The sequence below is a fragment of the Ammospiza nelsoni genome, chromosome 4, assembly GCF_027579445.1.
Source record: "Ammospiza nelsoni isolate bAmmNel1 chromosome 4, bAmmNel1.pri, whole genome shotgun sequence".
NCBI classification, from domain to species: Eukaryota; Metazoa; Chordata; class Aves; order Passeriformes; family Passerellidae; genus Ammospiza; species Ammospiza nelsoni.
In genome coordinates this window covers 66111782-66134329 of record NC_080636.1, presented here as the reverse complement: position 1 = coordinate 66134329, position 22548 = coordinate 66111782, and the positions used below count along the sequence as shown (strand labels likewise).

Sequence of the window (22548 nt, the reverse complement as noted above, 5' to 3'; positions counted from 1 at the left end):
CACAATTTAAACAAATGCTGCAACCCAGACCCAGTGCTTGACCCCAGCTGTCTGTAATCAGAGAGATCTCAGAACAACTCTGACCCTAAACTGGTGACAGGCTGCTATTAGAAGTGTCCTTTGCTAAGTCCCAAAGCTGTAGTTCATAGAAACCAAACAAAAATAAGGGCTGTATTTTAACATGTTAGTGGTGAGTACAAATGCAGTCATTGCTGTCAGTAGTGGTGCAAGCACATCGCATGCTGTGAGGTTAGTGCTTAAACTTGTCACTTGTTCTTCTGCACAAGGGCTCGACACCTGATGTCACACCTGAGAGCTATTAATAGGAGTGTTTGAGACAGAAGAAACCACATCCACCTTGTAAGTGTTTAAAAGAAGCTTTGTTGTTGGGAAGGTTTTGTTGGTAAAAGAAGGCCAAATCATAACTTTCTTGCCTTTAGACGGGAGCTTTGCCGAGAGGAGGGCGTAACCATCTTCCTTCAGGAAGTTCGAGATACAAAAACTCATGACAAGGAAGCCCACCCTTCCCAGTGCCCCCAGACCGGTTCGTGCCTCGCTGTCCGCAGCGGCTGGGGCTCGTTGCGGCTCTCCGCCGCCCCAGGTGTCCCACGCTCGCCAGGTGCCCCTGGCAGGGGAGGCGGCCCCGGGCGGGCCGCGGGCGCCTCTGCCGGGGTCGGGCGGCGCTGCCGCTCCCCGCGCCGCGCCTCCTCCGCCTGGCAGCCAGGCGGGCGGGCAGGGACCGGGAGAGGGAGAGAGAAAGGGAGGGTGCCGAGCTCGCCGCCGCCCCGGAGCTGTGGCAGCGCGGCCGGCCTGGGCGGCAGCCGGACCCCCGCCCGCCCGGCAGCGGGAGCGCCTCGGCCACGCCGCCCGCCCGGGCCCCCGCCGGCCATGGAGCTCTCTCTGCGGCTGCTCCTGGCGTCCTGCCTCTCGCTGGGGGCGGCCGGGGAATTTGACAGAAGGTAGGCGCGGGGAGAGCGTGGGCGGCCGGCCGGGCAGGGCGAGCTCGGCGTTCCCTCGGGGCGAGCGGAGCTAGCCCTGGCTCTCCCCTTTTCGATGTGGGGCGCTGCGGAGGTCCCGGGGCTCCCGCCTGGCACTGGCTCCCGGCGAGGCGGGGCGGCCGGAGCCCTCGGCGGGAGGCGTGAGGCGCTCCCCGGTGCGGGCCGGGCGGGCCGCAGGTGGAGGGAGGCGCGGGGCGCCGGTGCCGCTGCCGGGGCTCCCGCACGGCGCTGCCGGCCCCAGCCGCCGAACTCGGGCTTAGGTACGAGATAAGTTCATTGCTCTGGCGGGGCCGCGTCCGGCAAGAATTAAAAACAAAGCGCATCGCGTGCTGTACAGATAAAATTAGTTTATTGACGCCCGGAGGCACTCCCAGCGTACAGCGGCGTAGATCGCGGCTCAAGTTCTGACGCGAAGCTCGGGGCGCGTGTGCCCCGTCCTGTCGTGTCAGGTGTCGCGACCGGCAGCGCTGCAGGGAGCGGGCACTGCGCCCTGCGGGACAAGCGGCCAGCGCGACCCCCGCCCTCCCCAGGGATTCTCTTTGTTTTTAATCGCATCTGTTCAAACGCAGCGCTCACGGGATTTCAGCCTGTCCTTTAAAGACATTACTGATTGGTGTCAATAGTTTGTAACTGCTTGAGGCCGTGGTATCTTTTCCTTGGAACAAGGGAAAACTACAGCGCACCTTTTATATTTAATTTCTGTTTAACAGGCCAAGAAGCTTTTTTTCCCCCCCTTTTCATGTTTCAGTGAGAAAATTTGCCATATATTGTGAACGAAAACAAAGCCTAAACTTTATGGTGGCCTTTATTCCATACTACAGGTTCCGTTTCAGACTTCTGAACTTCTGTTCAGTGCCAGCCTGGGAGTGGCAGCAGTGAGCATACTGCAAAGCGTGTCAGCTTTTTCAGGCTTTGCTCTGTTATCCAAACTATAATTTCTCCCTTCACCTATTGTTGTTTGCATTTTTTGAAGCGAACAGAGTATTAATGATAGAAATTAATACTCTGTGAGGGTGAGCTGAGAGTAGTTACTCTCTTCAAAAAAAGTTAAAAAAAATATATACCTCTGCAGGAGAGGTTTTTGCTGTTCTTTGTCCTTTGGGTTTTTTTGGTTGGTTGGTAAATTTTTTTTTTTTTTCTTACCCTAGGGTGATTTGAGCTTTTAAAATGTTTGATGGTTTGAACATTTAAAATGTTTCACCAGACTTTGTTGAACTGTCTTGTGCAGGTGGCCCAGACAAATGGTGCCGTCTGCAGGACTGTGTCGCTTCGGAAGCAGAATTGACTGCTGCTGGGGCTGGGCCCGGGTGGCCTGGGGACAGTGCCAACGTGAGTATCACTGCTGCTGGGGCTTCTAGTCACTTGTAGAGAAGGCTTGTACACACCTAGTCGTGTCTTTCACGTGTCCACACACATCCTTACCATGCAGGGCTAGGCTTTTGCACGTGTGCGCCTGCCTGACTTAGAAGGATGCTGTCATGTTAAAATTTTGTCTGTTTTTAACAGTGCTAAAAATGATTGCAGTCAAATAAGGTAAAGTGGAATTAGGGCAATGAGAATTTGGAAATTTCTTTTTGGTTTCTGCTTTGTTTTGTACTCTGATCTTATGACGTGCTGTAACTACACTGTGTGGTGTTGCAGGCACTGCAGGGTGATCATATTTCCATCCAAGAAGGAAACCAAAATTACTGATATTTCACTTAGAACATTGATGGAAATGTTCCAATTAAGTATTAAGCTCAAGTATTCTTTCAGTAAACCTAAACTAAGGGAATAAATCTGCCTGACAGCATCCTTTTACTGGGTCACACGTGAAAAGACACATCTCTGAGATTTTCACATCTATCTAGACTCTTTGATATGACTGCAGGATAAACCAGTAGATAAGTCTTCATCATAAGCTACATCTACAGTAGGAATTCTGTGGAGGCAGCTAGTACTGTGTAAAAATTAAAATTGTTAGGAGTGACATAGAGACCTCAGCTTGTTAAAATTACAACCTTTGATACTGGGGATGCTTACTCATGTGTTTAACACTCATACATGAGGGACATCCTGAAGTTTTTGGAGGAGCAAGCCTATAAACACTGGTCCTTAGCTTTTTTAATTTTATTTTTTTTTATTTAGACACAAACGTATGCAGATGAGCAAATTTTCTGTCAAGCCATTTTCAAAATAAAACAGGTATTAAATGCTGTAAATTCCTAGTCTGCAGGGCAAATATTTGGCAAAAGATAGGAAAGGCATTGGAAATGCAACTCTCAGCAAAGGTTTTGTTCAAATCTGTAAGCAGCAAGACTGGTTTCTCTCTTCCTAAGTATGTTAGAGGCCCATAAGGTTTAATAGATATATAAGATGATTAGTAAAAAACTATGGAAAATACTTCTGGAATACAACATCCCTGATACTGTTTCTTTGATGCAGAGTTCTCAGGTTGATACCTCTCAGGCCATACAATGAATAATTTTGATTTTTAGGACTCTAGTAACAAGTAGTCCTTTCCTTGGTATGAATTTTATGAAGATGGAAGAAGACTATTTAGTAGGTTGATTGAGGTTACTCCAGAGGCAATAGGATCTATGTCCACCTTTTGTGATGCAGTTTTATTTGGTAATCATTGTGTGTTTAAATGTTTGAGGCTATGAAGGCTCAACTGGAAAATATAAATAACTGCTTTGTTTAAAAAAAAAACCCAAACAAAGACCAAAATAGTCCAGACTACTGTGTCACTTTTCTTAGACAAGTTGTCTTCCATATTGCGACCATAAATTACAGTTTATGTTTAGGTGAAAGTCAGTTTCTCATTATTACCAAATCTGATTTGTGTTTGTGTTTTTATGATATTGGGAGACAGAAGTTGCATAAATTTATACTATCAAAAGATTCATAATTAAAAATTGGAAACGAGACAAAAGTAATGATACACAGAAGGTATATTTTATTTGTTGTTCTTTGAATTCTGTCAGTAAGTTAATTTTTAGTGCTAGCTTTTCCAGATACTATAAATGCTTTTTTCTTTTCCTTAAGGCTAAAGGTAGGTAAATTGTCACCTCCTTCCATTGCATTTTAGTCCATTATCCACAAATTTGTCTCCATGCACACTTAGAATACATGTAGATAGGTATTTGCTGGGATCATCTCCAGTATTTGGGACCAGACTTTCAAAAGAAAACATTTATCGCTTAGGTGTCAAAAAGCATTTTCCCTCTTTTTATTTCTTACACACCGATAATTTTTTTAATTGCTGGGTCAGAAGAGTCTCAGATATTTAGGTGAAAATATTACTGAAACCATCAGCAGCTCCTTCTCTCTTCTAAACTGGAGACAAACTATTGGCAAAATAAAACATGAAATTCTGCCCCAGTTACGGGTGGTGAAAATTCCAGACATATCACAAAGCAGGAGATTACACTAAATGAGTCTCTCTAGTGCTTGCAGCCAAATAGAAAATCTGTAGTCAACTCTCCACCTTGGGAATGTGGCACCCAGTATGTAGGATTAACCTGGCACAGAAGGCAACATTCCTGGCCTCAAAAGAAAACTTGGGTATTTTACTGTACAAAGGAATATCACTGAAATTTTTCCAAAAAGTCGAGTACGTGATAATTTCTTCTGCTTTCTCTCTGGTCAAAGGTAAAGCTCTTAGCCCTGTCCCCAAAACGAGTGGCATAGATAGATGTCAGACTTTCTCCACTAGATGTACGTTTTCTTTGGTGTTTTAGTAGAAGTTCTGTTTGCACAAGGAAAACAAGTATAGAGTCAGGCTTAAAAATTAGCAGTGAGACCCAACATTTATAAATGTGTCCAAAAATGAAGCTTGAAATATTTAGGCAATAATGCTGAGCTCTTTATTAGTGAGTTGGAACTGCTGTTTTTCAAACCAACTTGAGCCATCTTTGGTATGCCTGCAACTGCTACAGCACCTTTGGACTCTCACCTGCTTACTCATGCATAATTTACCACACGAGCACTAATTATCTCTAAATTTATCCTTCTGACAACAAACGTAAGGGTTGAGACATGCTGGAGCCAGAGTGGAGCAGGCACACAGATACATGATAGGGTGGTCACAGTCCAGAGACCTCTGAACTGTGATGAGCCAAGGGCACATGGTCACTGATATACCTGGACATGTTTTCTGCTGTCCAGCTGAGCTGCTCCCCCAAGCACGTGTGGGTGTGCCCTCTGCCCACAGCTATTGAGAAAAAAATGTGTTTATTTAAACCAGCAGTGTGATTTAAGGTAGTGGTTTAGTTGTGACAAATGCTTAAGCCTGGATATGTCAGCTCTAGCAGAGCAGGAGTGTGGTGCAGCTTACGAGTGTCATTAAGGCCTTAAGGCTTGGTGACTCCATGCTCCTGATCTTCCATCCATAATCCATCCAGAGAGCTGCAAATGGAAACTGAACTGTGTTAGTTAAACTTGGTTTTGTGAAGTGTGAAGTTATTCCTTTTATGTCCTTTGATTGGCAAGGGAGTGCATGTGGAGCATAATCGTGCTTAGTGCTGCTTAGCAACGCCACTCAGCATAACTCAGCTGTCTTCTGCTCTTATAAACATGTAGGAAGAAGTTGAAATAGGGCCCTCCTTTAATTTACACTTCTTTCTTTACAACATCCTCTCTCCTCTTTACACCAACCAAGACTTGTGCACGTAGGTCTGATTTGTGTGTAAGCTTCCTTCCAGAGTCTGTCAGTGTCAGCTGTAACATCTCAGCCAGTAAAAGTATTCACTCTGCAGTGACAAGCAATTCCCTTCCCAAATGCCCTTTCAAATTCCAGTAAATGTGCTTAGAAGTTGTCCTTCAAACTGAAAGAATCAAGAACTTTGAATCAGGTTGGATTTTTTTTTCTTTCTTGTGGGTTTTGAATACCCAATTGAGATCCATGTTGAGGCAGCTAAATGCATTTTGAGATTGATAAAAATATGGGCGTGTTTTCAAAGGGTCTGAACAAATGTAACTCAAATTCATTGGCATTTCTTAGTCCTTATAAATTGAAAGTCCATCCATGCTTGTTTAGTGGCTCAGATTTAGAACTGTGCGTATCTTCCATCATTAACATAACTAAGTAGCTTTTCTTACATTTTGATTTGGTATTTAAAAGATTAGTTAATTCAACCTGGTGTATTGAAAGGCTAATTTGTAAGCAACAGAAATTATGTTTAAACACCAACTATTGGTGCTCCCATGAAGTGCCCATGTCATTGATAGGGTTGAATTTTTACACTGAGGAACTCACTGCATCAGTGGTCTAAAGTTAGATCTTAAATATCCCACTTGAAATTAGTCCAAAAATCCCATGTTGTTGCCCAGCCTGCTGGATTTAGTTGCACTTTAATTAGCAGGAGTGGGAGTAATAGCTGTAAGTGGGAATAATCACACAAAAGCCTACCTCTCTGAAAGATGGTATGTTGATAAAGTACCTGATGAAATATATGTAAAAATAGGGTTGTTGTTGTCTTGGTTTGTGTCTTACTGTTGTGCACGCAGCTGAGCCAAAGTAAAAGTGAGGGTAGAAGGAGTTGCTTCTAGATTTCTTTTCTCAGAGCAAGGGAGGTGACTTCCTGTGACACAGTATTTTTGCTGAAAGCAGGTATCAATAGTGCATTTTTAATTCCTAAATGCTTTTGCATTGTAAGGCAACAGCATCTGTGGTACTGAATGTGTTGTCCTAACCCAGAGCCCATTCAAGGGATTTTAAAGGACACAGGGACGACCAAGTCAGGACATAGGTCCTTGCACACATCTTGCAGAAATGCAAAAAAAATCCTTGTGGGTATTTTTGCCACTCATCTATCTAGATTCTCTCAAAACTGTTCTTAAAACTAATGGTCCGTCTGCCTCTTTTTTAGCTGGCTTACAAATATCTCTATAGTTCTTTCAGAAGCTATAAGAATAATTTCTGTCTCTGTGTGTGTCTTTCATGAACAAAATATACCTGCTTTGAACCTGGCTGTGTGTCTGTAGTTGATTTCGCTGTGTGTCTGTAGTTGACTACATATAACACCAGTTATATGTAGTCAAGGTACACTACAGATGTGAAGATTGTTTCAGAATTTTAGCTGCAGTTTAACAGCACAAAACTGGAAAGAGATAGCATTTTAACATAGATTTTAAAAGTTCAGGAGTTTTAGAAGAAAAGCAATAGGAAGTTGCTTGGATTCTCATTCTGCATTACAGTTTGGACAACTCCTTTGCTGGAGCTGATGGCAAAAATGGTTCCTTTTGCTGTGTTAATATAGATAGATACAGAAGAGAAGACCACATCTGCAGCTTCTATAAACAAATGCAGATCTACTGTCTGACCCTCTGCTGACTGGAGTCTATGTGACTGTTGGAGTCAGCAGATTTTGTCTGACGGATGGAAAGTTTGACCAACAAAAGATGTTTAACAGAAATTAAATTTAACTGAACGTGGGTTTGGTAAGCAGTGATATTTGATGACTTCACCCATTTCTATGTGTAATTCTCCTTAAACAGTAAGAATATCCATGCAGTCTGTCTCCAGAAGAGGTGGTGAAGATGAGTGTGCTCTTTAAGAGAGCCCATTGGTTGTAACTCCATCTGGTTATCTCCTCATGCTGAGGTTTGAGTGTTTTGTACCTGGGAAGCAAACCCAGAGTAGGTCAACAAAGTAGTTTTCCACCACAATTAAAGGCCTAGGGACAGAACAGTCAAGGATGTATAAAGTCAAACCATCAGTTTACACTTCCCCTTAGGTTAGCAGCGTTAAAGAAGTGTTAATTGAAGGGTGTCAGGCTGGCATTTAGATTCAGCCAAACCTGGTAGAAAGCATATGATTTCAGGAAGTTCTAAAGAGCACTTGCAAGAGAGAGGAGCTTGTACAAGTTGATGTATAGCAGATGCAGGCATAGCTGAGTGCTTTGCTGGGAACTGTGCATGCTGCTGCCTTCTCACAACCCTTGGGAAGGCTCTTGCAGTGTCTGTGCTGCTGCTGCTGTCCTGATGAGCTCAAAGGCTGTGTACCTGTTCTGTGCAATCTCTTACAGGGGTGTGAGGTGGTGGGAGGGGGAGGAAGCAGTGTCTGTGCTCTCATTGATGCCTAGAAGGAGATTTTGTATTGGTAAAAATGAACTTGAAGATGATTTACCCATATAAATCATCCAACACATCAATGGGAGAAGAGGCCATGGGCAGCTTAGGATTTCTGTTTCCTGCATGTAGCATTGCTTTCAGTGGAAATGGCAATTCTGTATAGTCCAAGATGCACAAAATAAAACCATGATTTTGTCAATAATGACCTGTGAAAATAAGGGTTTCTAGGAGGCTGATCCACTAAAAGAAACATCCCTAAAGTCAGTAAGAGTTTTGCTACTGAATTTGGGGTTGCAAGATCACAGTCTGAATTAATGCTTTGTGTTGACAGTGTTTAATAAATACTGATATGGAGCATGTCTGCTTCCTATAAAATGACTGATGTTTTTGTGCATCCCTGGTACCTTTCAAAGAAAAGGCATTTTATGCAGAATTGCAATACTGCTTTACACTGCTATTCAAGAATAAAAATGAGGTTTTGCTATTTTTATTCAATTTTTTTTTTCTCAGTTTAGATCCTTTATGCCTTTAAAGCATGACTTGACTGTGTTAAAGATACAGTATCCTTTTCCATTTCCCTACTGTATTCCTCATGCACTTCATATGTAGATTAGTAGTTTTGCAGCCTGCTTTTTTCTAAGGAAATGTCATCAGTAATCAATTTGACAATTGCAACTGTAGTACATTCGTAATTGCATCTTCTCTGAAAGCCCAGCAACAACCTGAGGAGCTTTCTTTCACTGTAACCAAGGCTAAGGGACTTCCTAGTTAAAACCAATTTAAACAAGTATAAGTTGCAATCATAGAAAAGCCTGAAGTGTTGGTCACACACTACTTAAAATACAAAGAGCTGCTGTTGCTCAAGTCCCAGCCTGCTATCACAAGGCTGTGTAGCCTAACAAGCCATGCTGCTAACATTAAATTTATAGGCAAATAAATTTATTTCAAATAGCCTGAAACATATATCTGTGTTTTCATCTTATTTAAGTTTTGTAGCATATCTTGTTTCATGTGGTAGCAAGAGCTGAAAAGGTTTCTTTTAAAGTAAGTATTACTTTTCATTTAGATGACATTACATTTTTAAATGTTATAAAAATTACCAGTAAATTTGTGTGCCAACATGTTTATTGGTTGCAGATGTTCAGATACATATAAATGGGTGTAATTTTAATTGCTCTCAAATTAGCATCCAGATGCTAGGCCTTTGTGTTTGAGCTGTGGAGACAGTGTTAAACTAAAAATATATACTCACACTTAAATGAAAGGATACTGTGTCTTTAAGAAAAGCATTTGTGCTCTGTTGATGGAAATGTTGAACCTGAACCATGAAACGTGAGAATTTTTACAACTACTTACTGTATGAAGTTTGACAAAGTGTAGTTCCTTAGTTGATTGAATAAGAATAGCATCACATCATTATATTTAATTACTCTTATGTATCAGAATGTGTTTGTTAAATCTCATAAAGAGATACTGATGTAGAATATTTCCATTTTTAAATGTGTACTAGAATTTTTTTTTATTTCAGAAAAGCTCTGAATGTTGAATGTATGTAATTCTCCAGGAATGTAACAAGTTGATAAAAACCACAGCCAAGTCCATCCTCCTTACAGAGAAAAAAAAAAAAAAAAAAAAAAGCTGGAATTTCTCTTTTGGATTTGTTTTGCAGCGTTCTACGTCTTAAGGCAGAGAATAGCCAGCCTAAGGTGCCAGCCCAAAGGTTAGCTGAACATATTTCTTGAAATAATTTTGGCAAATTTATGACTTGGAGTTATGGCCTTGAAGTCATAAGTTTACATGAAAATTTTAATATGTGACAAGAAGGTAATTTTTTGTTGTTTTTCATTTTTTAAGCATTTGATTTGGGGAAGATGAGGAGGGAAAGAAATGAACAGGGCTATTTTATCCTAGACACCTGTACAATGATATACTTATTTTCTAAAATATGACACTTTTTCCCTTTTCACTCCTTTATTTTACCCTCAAGCCCTGTGCAGTATTTTTCCATTTCTTCAAGTTGTTTGTACTACCAGCAATGCATTTACAAGCTGTCAGATCTAGGAGGCCTAATTTGCTTTCATGGCATTGAATCATGTGCAGTGAGAGGCTATTTTGGAATGGCTGAGGCACTTATTGCCCCCCACTGCCTGCTTTGCACTTCCACTACAGGTTCTCCTTCCCAGAACATGGAAACTTTACAGCCCTTGGTCTCCAGCAGTGTAGAACCTGGCAAAATGAAATCAACATAGTTTACATTGGTACCCAGGGCTGTAGTCTGCTGCTGCTTAGGAACTGATGTGTCTTGTTTGTTCCTGGCCCACTGGGGAGGTTCCAGAGGACTGGAAGCTGGCCAATGTGACCAGTTCACAAAAAGGGTGGGAAGGAGGATCCTGGTAATCACAGGCCTGTCAGCCTGACCTCAGTACCTGGTAAGGTTCTGGAACAGTTTATACTGAGAGTCATCACACAGCACTTGCAGGATGGCCAGGGTGTCAGACCCAGCCAGCAGGGCTCTAGGAGGGATGGGTTGTGTTTGACCAACCTGGTCTCCTTGTATGAGCAGGTGACCCTCCTGGTGGATGCAGGAAAGGCTGTGGATGTTGTCTGGTTGGACTTCAGCAGGGCCTCTGGCACTGTCTCCCACAGCACACTCCTGGAAAAGCTGCAGCCCCTGGCTTGGACAGGAGCACTCTTTGCTGGTTCAGAACTGGCTGGATGGCTGGGCCCAGAGAGTGGTGGGGCATGGTGCTGCATCCAGCTGGGGGCCTGTCACCAGTGGTGTCCCTCAGGGGTCTGTGCTGGGGCCAGTTCTGTTCAATATCTTCATTGATGATGTGCATGAGGGGATTGAGTCTTTCATTAGTAATTTGGGGCTGACACTAAGCTGGGAGTGTGTGTCGATCTGTTGGAAGGTAGGAGGGCTCTGCAGAGAGACCTGGAGAGGTTGGATGGATGGATGGGTGGAATCCAATGGGATGAAGTTTAACATGTCCAAGTGCCGAGTCCTGCATTTTGGCCACAACAACCCCCTGCAGCATTATAGGCTGGGGACGGTGTGGCTGGACAGTGCCAGGCAGAAAGGGACCTGGGGGTGCTGGTTGGCAGCCAGCTGGACATGAGCCAGCAGAGTGCCCTGGTGGCCAGGGAGGCCAAGGGCGTCCTGGGCTGTGCCAGGGATAGTGTGGCCAGCAGGACCAGGGAGGTCACTCTTCCCCTGTGCTGGGCACTGGTGAGGCCACACCTCGAGTGCTGTGTCCGGTTCTGGCCCCTCAGTTTGGGAAGGACATTGAGATGCTGGAGCGCATCCGGAGGAGGCAACGAGGCTGGAGAGGGGCTTGGAGCACAGACCCTGTGAGGAGCAACTGAGGGAGCTGGGGGTGTTTAGCCTGGAGAAAAGGAGACTCAGAGGTGACCTTGTCGCTCTCTGCAGCTCCCTGAGAGGTGGCTGTGTCAGGTGGGGTTGGTCTCTTTCTCCAGGCAGCGCTGACAGAACGAGAGGACACAGCCTTAAGCTGTGCCAAGGGAAATATAGGTTGGATATTAGGAGAAAGTTTTCACAGAAAGAGTGATAAAGTACTGGAGTGGTCTGCTTGGGGAAGTGGTGGAGTCACCATCCCTGGATGTGTTTAACAAAAGACTGGATGTGGCATCCAGTGCCATGGTTTAGTTGAGGTGTTGGGGCAGGGGTTGGACTCCATGATATTGAAGCTATCTTCCAACCTAGAGATTCTGTGATTCTTTTTGCACTCCCGGTGGGAGAGGCATGAGTCTCAGACAGGAAGGAGCAAAGCAGTCAGCCATTCATCTCTGTGAAATCAGCATTGTTACTGTGATACAGAAGTTACACTGCTGAAGCCAGTGGATGTTTTATATTCAAATAAACAAAATATCAGTAGGACCCAGTTGGTCTTCTGTCACCACACAGAGACACTCATGCTATCCCATTTCTACCTGTTGGAATTCTGTGAACACATAGAAGAATTCAGGCAACAAACAGGCGTTTGAGATGATAAGCACCATTCTTCAGGCAGTTTTAGTGAACCACTTGAAATGCAAACACGAAGCTTGACAAAGCATGAAATATTTCTTGCTTTTCTAATTTTGCGTGTGTTAGATCAGATTTCTGCTGATTTTTAAGAAAGAGTACTTAAGTGTATAAACATTAGATCAACTTCTACTGACTTCATTAAATCCTATTGATTTCAGTGTTACCCATGCTAAAGTTATGCATGCTCTGTAGTGTTGTTCTGAATATCAAGGCATTCATAAGTCAGAGTCTGGATTTGTCTGTGTGGTTTAGAGACACATTTGGCAGCAGTCATATTCAAGGCAAGAATTCACTGCAGTGAATGGCCCACACTGGTTGCAGTTTGTCAAGTTAATGTGCTGTTACCAGAATCAAAAGTGCAAATTGAGTAACTGATTTACTCGGGTAAGTGTTAGAGTTGTGCATGAAAAATAAGGAGCCACTTACTTAATGGAATGTATGTTTCAGATAAAATGTATGAACATTTTGACAGCATGAATGTCACAAAAAAGGGCAAATCATTTCTGGAAAAATATTCAGGCATTAGATATTACCGTTTTGTCTGATGTTATTGACAGTTTCTAGTTACAGAAGCTGGTCAAGGACATTTATTATCTTCCCTCAAAAAATAGATTAGGAAGTGTTGTGCAGATGAAATTATCTGAAAATTAATACCCAGTTGTCCTAGTCAGGCTTATTAATCTCTGCAGAGATATATTCTGTGACTATTAATTCACTTACTTGGGAAGCAAGCACTTTTTCAGAAGCAATTCCCTAATGTGAGTTATGGGTATGATGTGTTTTTACCACCTTCTAGTAACTTTGAGGTGGGATAAGCTTTATGCATTCTCTTACAGTTGTGAGTAATTGAAGTATATAGTTGAACAAAAAAGAAATATGCATCTCTGAAAGATCTACAATGATTTATTTTATAAATTAGCTCATCCCCTTGGGATCCTAGATCAAAATTACTGTGAATAAGGTAGTTTCATTTTCCTGAGCATGTTTAATTGATTGCATAATTTATAAAGAATTGCAAAAAGTAAACAGAGAGAGAGATGTGAGCTGCAGCTGACTCTGAGGGAGAGAAGTATTATGGAGCTTGGTGTTGTGGTCTGTGAGCATCACAGGAGGAAGGCACCCAGGTTCAGGTGGAGGAGACAGCCTAGAGGAAAGCTTCTTTCACCTATATGCAGGTGTTGTTAGAAAACTGGCACTGTGGAGAATGTAAGAAAGGATCCGAAGGTGGAAAATGTGTTCTGCAATCAGCAGTGTAAGAGGATCCAATGAAGTTTTGTGAAGCTGAATACACTGTGTAATCATTTCTGGGCTGCTGCACAAATTAATTGCTGTGCCTGGGCAAATTGAATTTTAAGGAGCTGGGATCTGGAGTCAGAATAAATAGGGGCTGTATGTTACTCAGGAAGAGAGGGCAGAAACAAGGCCATTCGGGCAGATGGTTAGCTTAGTTTGTTTCAGATGCAGGTATTTCTGTGCATAATTTAAGGCTTCAGAGAGATGAAAAAGAAGTTCAGAAACTGGGAGGCAAAGCAGAGAAAAAGAATGTAAGAGTCATACCCAATGCTGTTTTAATGAAAAACATAGCTAGGAGTGTTAGAAGACCAAAGGGAATTTTAATTGTTAGGAATAGTCCATTAAGAAAGCTGAGGGATTTCCATTGCTGGCTGCAAATGAAGAGGAATTAGTCAGGTAGGAACCAGGCAGTGCAATCTTCTGGTAAGGACTCCACCAAACAGTGTTTGGTAGTCAATAAAGAGATCATTAATGTTAAAATTCTAGAAGAGAAGGAATAGAGGGGACAGCATGTGGTAGTCACCCATGCCCTCAAAAGTGGGCAGCTTATGCGGGTGATCTGACAGAGTCTGAGGTGCACTTCCAAAGCAGTTGTGACAGAACTGTGTGCATTGAGAAAACACAGATCAAATCAAAACATCCCTCAGCATTACAGACCCATAATGAAGTTGTTGAATGTGTTTTTCATTTGTTGTATTTGTGCAACAATTAAAAATAATAATTCAGAATGGTTGAGTAATGCTTGGATAATACCAACAGCAAGCAGTGGCTCAGAAGATTGGTGGCTTCTGGCTTTTTCACGAGCATAATGCATGCTAGCAGCATGTGCACTTCACCAGAAATTCTTTCTTCCACTCTTCCACACTTGAGAAAAAGAAAAAATCAAACAACACATCATAAACCCAAACCACTTATTCACATTTCAATTCCTCGTGTTATTTTTACAGGAAGTTTAATTTGTCCTGAAGTTTAAGTGAGACTTAAAATGTGGTATTTGTCACCTTATTTTTTGGGGGAAATGGTAGTTCTTGCCAACCTTGAAAATAGGTACTCACATTTATGGCCAAATAAAAGGCCCTAGGATACCTCCTTGAAGTTAATGGGAACTGAGAGTAAATCTTCACATCTGACCCAAGAAAAAAGCATTTAAAATTATCCAACTGAAGTGAATAATCATGACACCAGAGATTTTTTTTTTTTTTTTTTGCTGATTACCTCTTGAATGAATTGGTCAATAAAGTGAAAAGGAAAGTTTAGTTATAGTTTATTCTGTGTCACAGATAAAAAAGCAAGACTTGACTAAAGATGACAATTGCTGTGCTTAGGATTTTTTTTCTGTCCATGTCAATCCACATTCCTACCCAATGGGAGTTCAGCTTAACAGCTTTCAGAGAGTAATCCTTGGATGTGGTAGGTCTTCTTTGATACTGGTTCAACAGTAAATTAGCAGTCTCATTTTGAGTGGCACTTGTCTATGCCAGCATAATTTTAACTTTTGTTTACAAAAGTTACTAATATAAAAAGTAGAAAGTTTTTACTGAGTTTTGGCAGTCCTTTTCAGACCCCTCTGGATTTCACTGCCCTATGTTCATAAAAGAGTGACTTTCTCAACTTGGAGTAACCTTTCTGTCTACGTTTCCTTCTTTCCTAGTAGGGAAGCAAGTGTTGCATAACAGGCTAAAATCCAGGGACATGGGTTATTTCAGTCATTGTAAATGTGGGTCACTTGGAAGGAAATGATGGTTTATTGGTTGTGGAGGAATTCTTAAATTCTCAAGAGGCAACAAGTAGTAATTGGGAGACTTTTTTTCTCCATTACTTGTGAGTATACTTGTTTTCAAAAAAATGCAGACACTCCATTTGTCTGTGTGTGAATGGAGTGACTGAAGTATTCTGTTCTGTTGTATCTGGAGCTTTGGAGGAAAACAAGAAGAGTGGAGAATTAAAGGACCCAGTCACATCAGCACATGTAGTGTGTGCTCTGACTCATGCCAAACAGCTGAAATAATTGTCTGCTATTAAAAGAAATGCTGAAAGTCTGGCTTAAGCTTATTTTTGTACCTGCATCTGGTTGTTGCCAGTGTTCAAATAGAGATCAGTGAGTGGATTTACTGCCTTGTATGGGCAGCTTCTGCTTTGAATAAGGATTTTCATGATGGAGATGGCAGAGCTGGAGCTCACCCACCCCTCTGGGCCTGGTCATTCTGGTAGGGCTCAGTAGGGACCCCAGCCAGGCATGCAGACTTGGCTGAACCATCTGATTGTTTATTCCTGAGCACCTTGCAGAGCCCTGATAAAGTTAATTGGAAGATGCACAAGTTTTATCCTGTGTGTGGCTTGATTCCTCGTAGGAAATGCCATCAGATTTCTCTGTGGTGTTGGCTGAGCTACAGATGTTGTTAAGCTTACTGCAAAGCATTTTTTTCCTGTATATAGAAATTCTTCAGTTTTAATATTTTATTGAATTTCAGCTGTGTCTAAATAAGATTTGAAATGGTGAAGTAGCCCAAGTTCATAGAATGTCCTTTAATAAAAAGGTTTTCCTCAAGAACTGTGTTTGGCAGCAAACAGATGTTTCCAGATACCCACTTAATGTGCAAAACCCCCAGTGTTTTATGATGACTGACTTTATGGACAGTGGTTTGCTAGTCATTTGAAAGCTTTCCTTGAAATAATATAGATTTTTGTCTTCAAGTATGAGATTTTTTTTCTCTATCTGAGCTGCTGCTAATGTACAATCTCTGCAGTTGAGGGAGGGACCAAGGCATAAAAAATTCAGCTAAAACTAAAGTTGCCACAGGTTCTTCTAACAGTTACTGAACAGTTATACTTTACACAAAGTGATCCCATGATACTTCTTGTTTCTTAAAAAGAACTGATTTAAATAAGTGTATCCCACTTCGCAATACAGATCTTTAAAGTGCCGTTGAAAATTCAAGCAAGTTTCCAAAGCATATTTATAGTAATTTCTTTTTCTCTACTGTAGTTTAAATTACAACTTCTGTTTTTCCCTGGTTGCTTTGAAGTTATTAAGTTGTCTTCATAGTTCTCAGTTTGCCACCATCACCTCTGATTAGACCTGGGTCTGTGATGCCAGGAAGACAAAAATCTCTATGATGACTCTTAACAAAGGAGATCCTTTTTTCCTGTTTATGGCTGTAGTGATTAAAAAAGCAGTGAGTGTTTCCCAGTACAATGTTCTAGAAGTGTCTCATGGTGGATCAGATGCTCTTCAGTCAGACCTGTCCATTACCCAAGGACAGACTTCCTGAAGTAGTCCTTACTTTTAGTAGTCTATACCCTTTTAGTAGTCTGAGCAGCTCCTCTTCCTTACACTACCATTGAGAGGTGTTTCTAAATATGAATCTCATTTATTTGTTTCCAGACACTGTTTGTTAGGGGAAAAAAAATTAACAAAGATCTTGCATTTCTGTTGCCTTTTAAGATACTTCTTAACAGTTGTGTGGAAAGGGACTTCACCGTCATACTAGGAAGATCCATCAGGAGCAGAGCTGTAGATTTAAAAGAAGGTTTTATGGTCTCAGGATATATCCCTAATTATGTATACACTACACTTAAACAAAAAAAATGCCTGATAATAATGGGAGTCCTGAAGCAGTCCTAAATAAAGGCAGTCCTAAAACTGGAGCAAGCTCCTCCTATGCTAACAGTTACTTCTCTGGATATATTTGTGGGAATTTCTAGTTCTGGATGCTTTGAATCTTATGGAGATTTTCAGAACCTCAGAGAAATACTTGGATGGTTCTTCCACAACCAAACTAAATATCTTGTTTTTTTAAAAAATTTTGTTTAATTTAACCGTGTTAAACAGCTTGGCTAGAAGGCAAATTACATTTTTTGAGTGCATTCTGGGAGATTTCTGTTAAATTATGTCCTTGATACATCCAGTTTTATGATACAGCCTGTTGTTGTCGGATTAATATTGCATCTGGATCTGGTTAGTTACTTGCAAATTCCAAATGATACTGTTACTTTATAAAATGAAGCTTAAGCTGGCGTAAACAGATAAATCCTGGTTACAGGGTCTTCAAGTTATGCCACCATCTGATTTCTGTCTATTTTGTGTCTATCTTACTTTAGCAGAGAGCTCAGCAGGATTGTGTATCTGCATTTTGTCATATAATGATAAACAGCATCTTAGAGCATAGTAAATACTGCATTTTTCCAGTAGGTTTAAAAAGTAGGTTTAATAATAGAAAAACATTTCTAATGCAAAAGACTTAGAAATGCTGTTTAAAATTTCAATCTGTCAAATGTTTTTCAGTTACACAAGAAAATATTCCTGTTGGCTAATCCTACATCAGCAAAAATATATTTGTGCATGAATTCTTATATTTCTTCAAAAACAATGCTTTTTTAATTTGTCATTGAAGCTTTGAAAGTTTGTTTTATGAATTTTGTGTCATATTGAGAGAGGCGCCAAAAATGCCTTTCTGTTATTTCTTGGAGCTCTGTATTTATTTTCTGATTATGACATAGACAGTACTTGTATTTGTTAGGTAGTTGCTGTATATTTCAAAGTAATTTGAAATAATTCAAATATTCAAATTATTGAACTATTCAATAGTTTCAAAGACATTTCACTGTCAGCTGTGACTGGAGTAGAAAGATAATGAGTATTCCTCTGTTTGCAGCTATATGCCAGCCAGGGTGCAAACATGGTGAATGCATTGGGCCAAACAAGTGTAAGTGCCACCCAGGATACACTGGAAAAACCTGCAACCAAGGTAAGAAAGAATTTATTTTTGTAATCATGGAAGTATTGTTGATCTCTGTACCCACCCCCACCAATGCTGTGTGTGTCCCCTGTGTTTGAAAAGTAATGAACTCATATACCAAGTCTGTCACTGCTGCAGCAAGTCTGATATTGGGCTGACTTTTGTAGAGAGATTGACATCTGCAGTGGGATGACACAGGGGAAAAATTGCTTTCATTCAGAAGAAATCATTGAGATTAATATATAGGATGTAGTTACCTGCTCTTCTTAATCAGAAGCAAATTATTTAAACCTTATGGTCAGGATTGTTGCTTTTTATAAAGTCACAATTTTCAGATTTGAATAGTGAAATAATATTTGTTTCATTAAAAACCTCATAATTAATGCATTCTCATTTTATTGTTCCTAATCCTGAACTAACAAGGTTGCATTAAACCATTAAAGGGTTGGTGTAAGGATGAAGTGTCTCTTACTGGATTATTAAGTTTCATTGTTTGGATTTTTTTTCTCAAAAGTTATGTCCAAAGGGTGTAATGGTATAAAGATCATAGAGTATAAACAATTAGAGAATTGTAATATGTGATTTTTAGACTTTGATGGTTAAGACATGTTAACACACAAATATATCTCATTTATGTCTCTTGCAGTTGTCTCAGCCTACAGGAAAATCTGTGTGTTTTCTGAGTGCTGAGGAAAGTGGTAGAAAAGCGTGATATTTAGAATGATTTTCTTCTTTAAGGATGTATTCTGACATTGCTAAATTTTTATGACATTTTGATTTTTAAACTAAGTTATTTTCTTTAAAAAAAATATATATATATATTCAGATTTACTAATCCTTCTCAAACTCATGTGAAAATGTGTGTTGTGTTTTTCTGTTTTCTCAAAAGTTTCCATCATCTCTTATATTATCCTGTCTTTTTTTCCCCCTTACTCTGGGCTGACATTTTAAAGGATGTGTTTTTTGATTTTATTATACACATTTTCATCAATCCAAAGCCATTTTAGAAAACAGTGCAGTGAACTAACAGTTAGATGTGTGTGTAACAGTTTTTATAGGTAGTAAATAGTTTAACAATATTGAAAGAATGCTTTGCAAATTGCTGGAGGCTTCAGTCTTGAACTAAACTATTTTCTTGCCACTAAATGCTAAGGAAGGAAAAATGTGATGGGTTATCAAAGGAAGAACTTTGGGGAATGTTGATGAAATATTCTTGCATGATGCTGGTGACAAAGCTGCCTGGCAGATGTAGGTGAGGTTTCTGAGATGCCAGCTGAGTGTGGTGCCCCAAATGTGCACCAGTTCAGGTGGCTGCTGCTGCTCTACTGCATGGTGGGGCCCTGGAGCTGTTCCTGGGGTCATGATCTGTGTTCTTGCTGTGTGCTGATTCAGTGTTTGGATGAGACTTGAAAGTGTGCAGTGAATGCAGTCTGCTTTTGCTGGCAGGAGATTCAAATGGCACAGGATAAATGTGACCTATTTTGTTATAACACAACACCTTAATACAGCCCCTGCCCTGTTCAGCCTGTGGCCCATTTTCTCAATCCTGTTCTAGAATAGTAACAGGAGTAACAATGTTGGTAGAGGAGATGTTGGAGTTCCCTGCAGAGATAGAAGTGTTTCTAGCATGTGTGAATGGTTCTGGGCTGTAAAGTATGCTCATGTTCTTAGTGAAAGGCGTTCTTTGAGTACAAGCTCTGATAAACAGGCTTTACATCTCTTCTGTTTGTGTGCCCCATGGATCAGGCTGTGTTCCTGGGACTGATCCAGGAGCTCAGCCAGTCTCACAGCAGAGCTGTTCGGCCCTGACTGTGTGATGATGCTGGATGCTTGTCCTTTTCCAGTGGTGCTGCAGCTGCTGTGACAATCCTTACCTCACTTTAGATCACTCTGAATTTAAGACTACCTGATAGTTTTTTAATTACTTTGCTATCCTCAGCAATCAAATTTCAGTGACTGCACAAGAGCTAACCATGTGTTCTCCTTACAGCAGTCATATCTCCTGAATAGCTTTAGTGTTTCCCTTCTGGCTTTTTGATCCCAGCTTTACAGCTGTAAGCAGTGAAGAAACAAACAGAGCCACTTGAGAGAAAATGCTCTCTGCCACCTCTCTTAATTTATAGTGATAACAACAGAACTTGTGCTTTCCGAATGTGTTCATGAGAAACACTTTTCTGGTAGCTGCTCTTGAAGAAAATACAGATAATATTCAGTGAGACAAATACAAACAGTTGTAACTTTTGCTAGCAATCTAAAGCACATACAGGTTAACTTTTTCTGGCTGGGAAAGGTTGTCTTTATCCAAAAAATCTGCTTTTCTGTAACTTTCAATTCTCTTACCTTGCTTGTTCTAGGAAAATGATGCAAAGTTCACTGCTTGAAATTCTTGTCAGCACTTGATATGTATGTATATTTATTAAGTGAAGTAATGCATATTGCCATGCTTTTATTATGCCTTCTCCCTATCCAGTGAAGATGTGCAGCTGTACACAAGTCTACATGGTCAGAGCAGGGAAGCTCCTGTGTTCCACCCTCATCCAGCAGGAAATGTAGCAGCGAGGGCTGAGGTGCTCCTGTGTTTCAGGTGTTGTGCTCCTCCTCTCTGCACGGCTTCAAACAGGAGTGCAATTTCCTGCAAAGGGAGTGGAGGCTGATGCACCCATCAATGGCTGGGATGTGAAAGCTGAACCTGCAGTGCCCTTAGCAGGCAGAACAAATAATTGGTTGTATTTCCTTGGTGCTGTTTTGTGTATTTTGAAAAGTTTTGACTCTTCCATACTCGTGGTTGTCACTTGCATTGTTTCTTTCCTCTGCTCTTCTTTCAGAGCCTGGCTATATTTCTTTTCTGGGTTCCTGTGATAGTGATGGAAAATGTTTATCAGGTTAGATAAAGACAAAACTGTGACTTAGATGAAGCTGGAAGTTGTAGAAAAGGAGGGCTAAAAAAATTCAATTTGGGAGCTGTTGATTAATCAGAGTAAGTGAACAGAACTGTTCAGGTGATAGAAATTTCTTGTGAGGTTGACATAGTAGTGTAATTGCAACTGCTGGAAATGAAAGCTGATCTACTGTTTATATTATGGTGATAACAGTTTAATTTTTCTACTTGATTTCTGGTCCTTGGCTTTCTATTTTCAGAGGTGGGTAAATGTGATATTGAATGTTTAACTTCAGTGTTGCCTGATCCAAATTACATGATAGGCAAAAAAGGCAGAAAAAGTCTTGAGTGCTGAAGTCTGCAGAAGCTAATTAAAAGAAAATAGCAGAGGGCATTGAATCTGCTTAGAAATAAGTGGCCCATTGTTGGGTGTGCACTGAAGTTGGTCCAAGACCATGTGTGGTGCAGTGCAGCAGTCTAAGGAGTCACATCTGGGTTTGCCAGCATAACACTCTGTCCTTTCCTTGCACTCACATTTCATTTAATTCCTTTAGATATAAAATACCTGTGCTCAGCAGCTTGTGTTTGTTATAAACCTGCTTCCAATAGTGGCCAAAACAGTCAGTCTGCTTTTATGTACTCTACTGCCTTGTGTTACTTTGAAATCAAGAGTGCTGGTTTTGCATTGGCTGTGCAATTGTAGGCAATGTGGGAAATTAGAATATTGAAAAATGAAATTCTTAAATCCAGGACAATGAATGGACATTCCCACAAAGAAATTAAATGGATTTGTTTAACTTTTTAATAGTGTTGCACTTTATGCTATTCTCATAGTATGTCACTAATAGGTGTCTATTTGTCAATACCAGAGCTTTCATTTCTGTACTAAGAATATTTTGTGTCAAGTGGTGGTGTAGAATTCAGAGTCCTGTAAAAGGATCCTGTATTTTAAGGCTCATAATGTAATTTATACTCTATGCAGGGTGATATACTGGGAACAGTCATAAATTCTTATTTTCAGCTTTGGGTCTGTGGTCATAACTCTGGAAGTAAGTGCATGACAGTTCTTTAGTAGTCAGGAGTATCTAAACTTAGGACCTGAAGTGCAGTGGAATTTAAACACCAGAACTTAACACATGGCAGTGTTAAAATCCTGCCCTGTCAACTTAATTACAGTGTTGCTTTTCCTTATTCTGTCCCTACTTCTAGTTACATATTTTATACTTAGCTCTGTTATGCCTTTATTTTGTAAAATTATTATTTTTGTAGAAAATAGGAAGAATACAGATATTTTAGACTAAGAGAACTTTTTTTTTCTCTTACTTCAAAATTATGGTTGTCAGTGAACTTCAGTATATTCAATACTATGGATTCCTTGGGGATACATCAAATGCTAACTGTTTTTGAATGTAACAATGACTTTTTTAACAGACACATTGCATGCATAATAAATATGTTTATAGAGCTATACTTTCTGTACTGTCTGTCAGGAACTGCCTACTTGTAGTATGCTTTACAGAAAAATGAAAAAATATC

General features: G+C 40.7%; 1 protein-coding gene across 5 annotated transcripts in view; it reads left to right on the top strand.

Moving 5' to 3' along the window:
• Positions 1-51: 51 nt before the first annotated feature.
• NPNT (nephronectin) overlaps positions 52-22548 on the top strand; it is a 49611-nt gene continuing 27114 nt past the window's right edge. For 2 of the 5 annotated variants that reach the window (XM_059471051.1, XM_059471047.1), the window contains exons 1-3: positions 755-959; positions 2227-2327; positions 18051-18143. In XM_059471051.1, the coding sequence (XP_059327034.1) occupies positions 889-959; positions 2227-2327; positions 18051-18143 (265 nt within the window). In that variant the 5' untranslated portion in view covers positions 755-888. Of the gene's footprint in view, positions 191-287; positions 361-754; positions 960-1110; positions 1259-2226; positions 2328-9723; positions 9775-18050; positions 18144-22548 lie in introns of those variants that run through there. The other 3 variants (XM_059471049.1, XM_059471046.1, XM_059471050.1) reach the window with 3 other exon arrangements.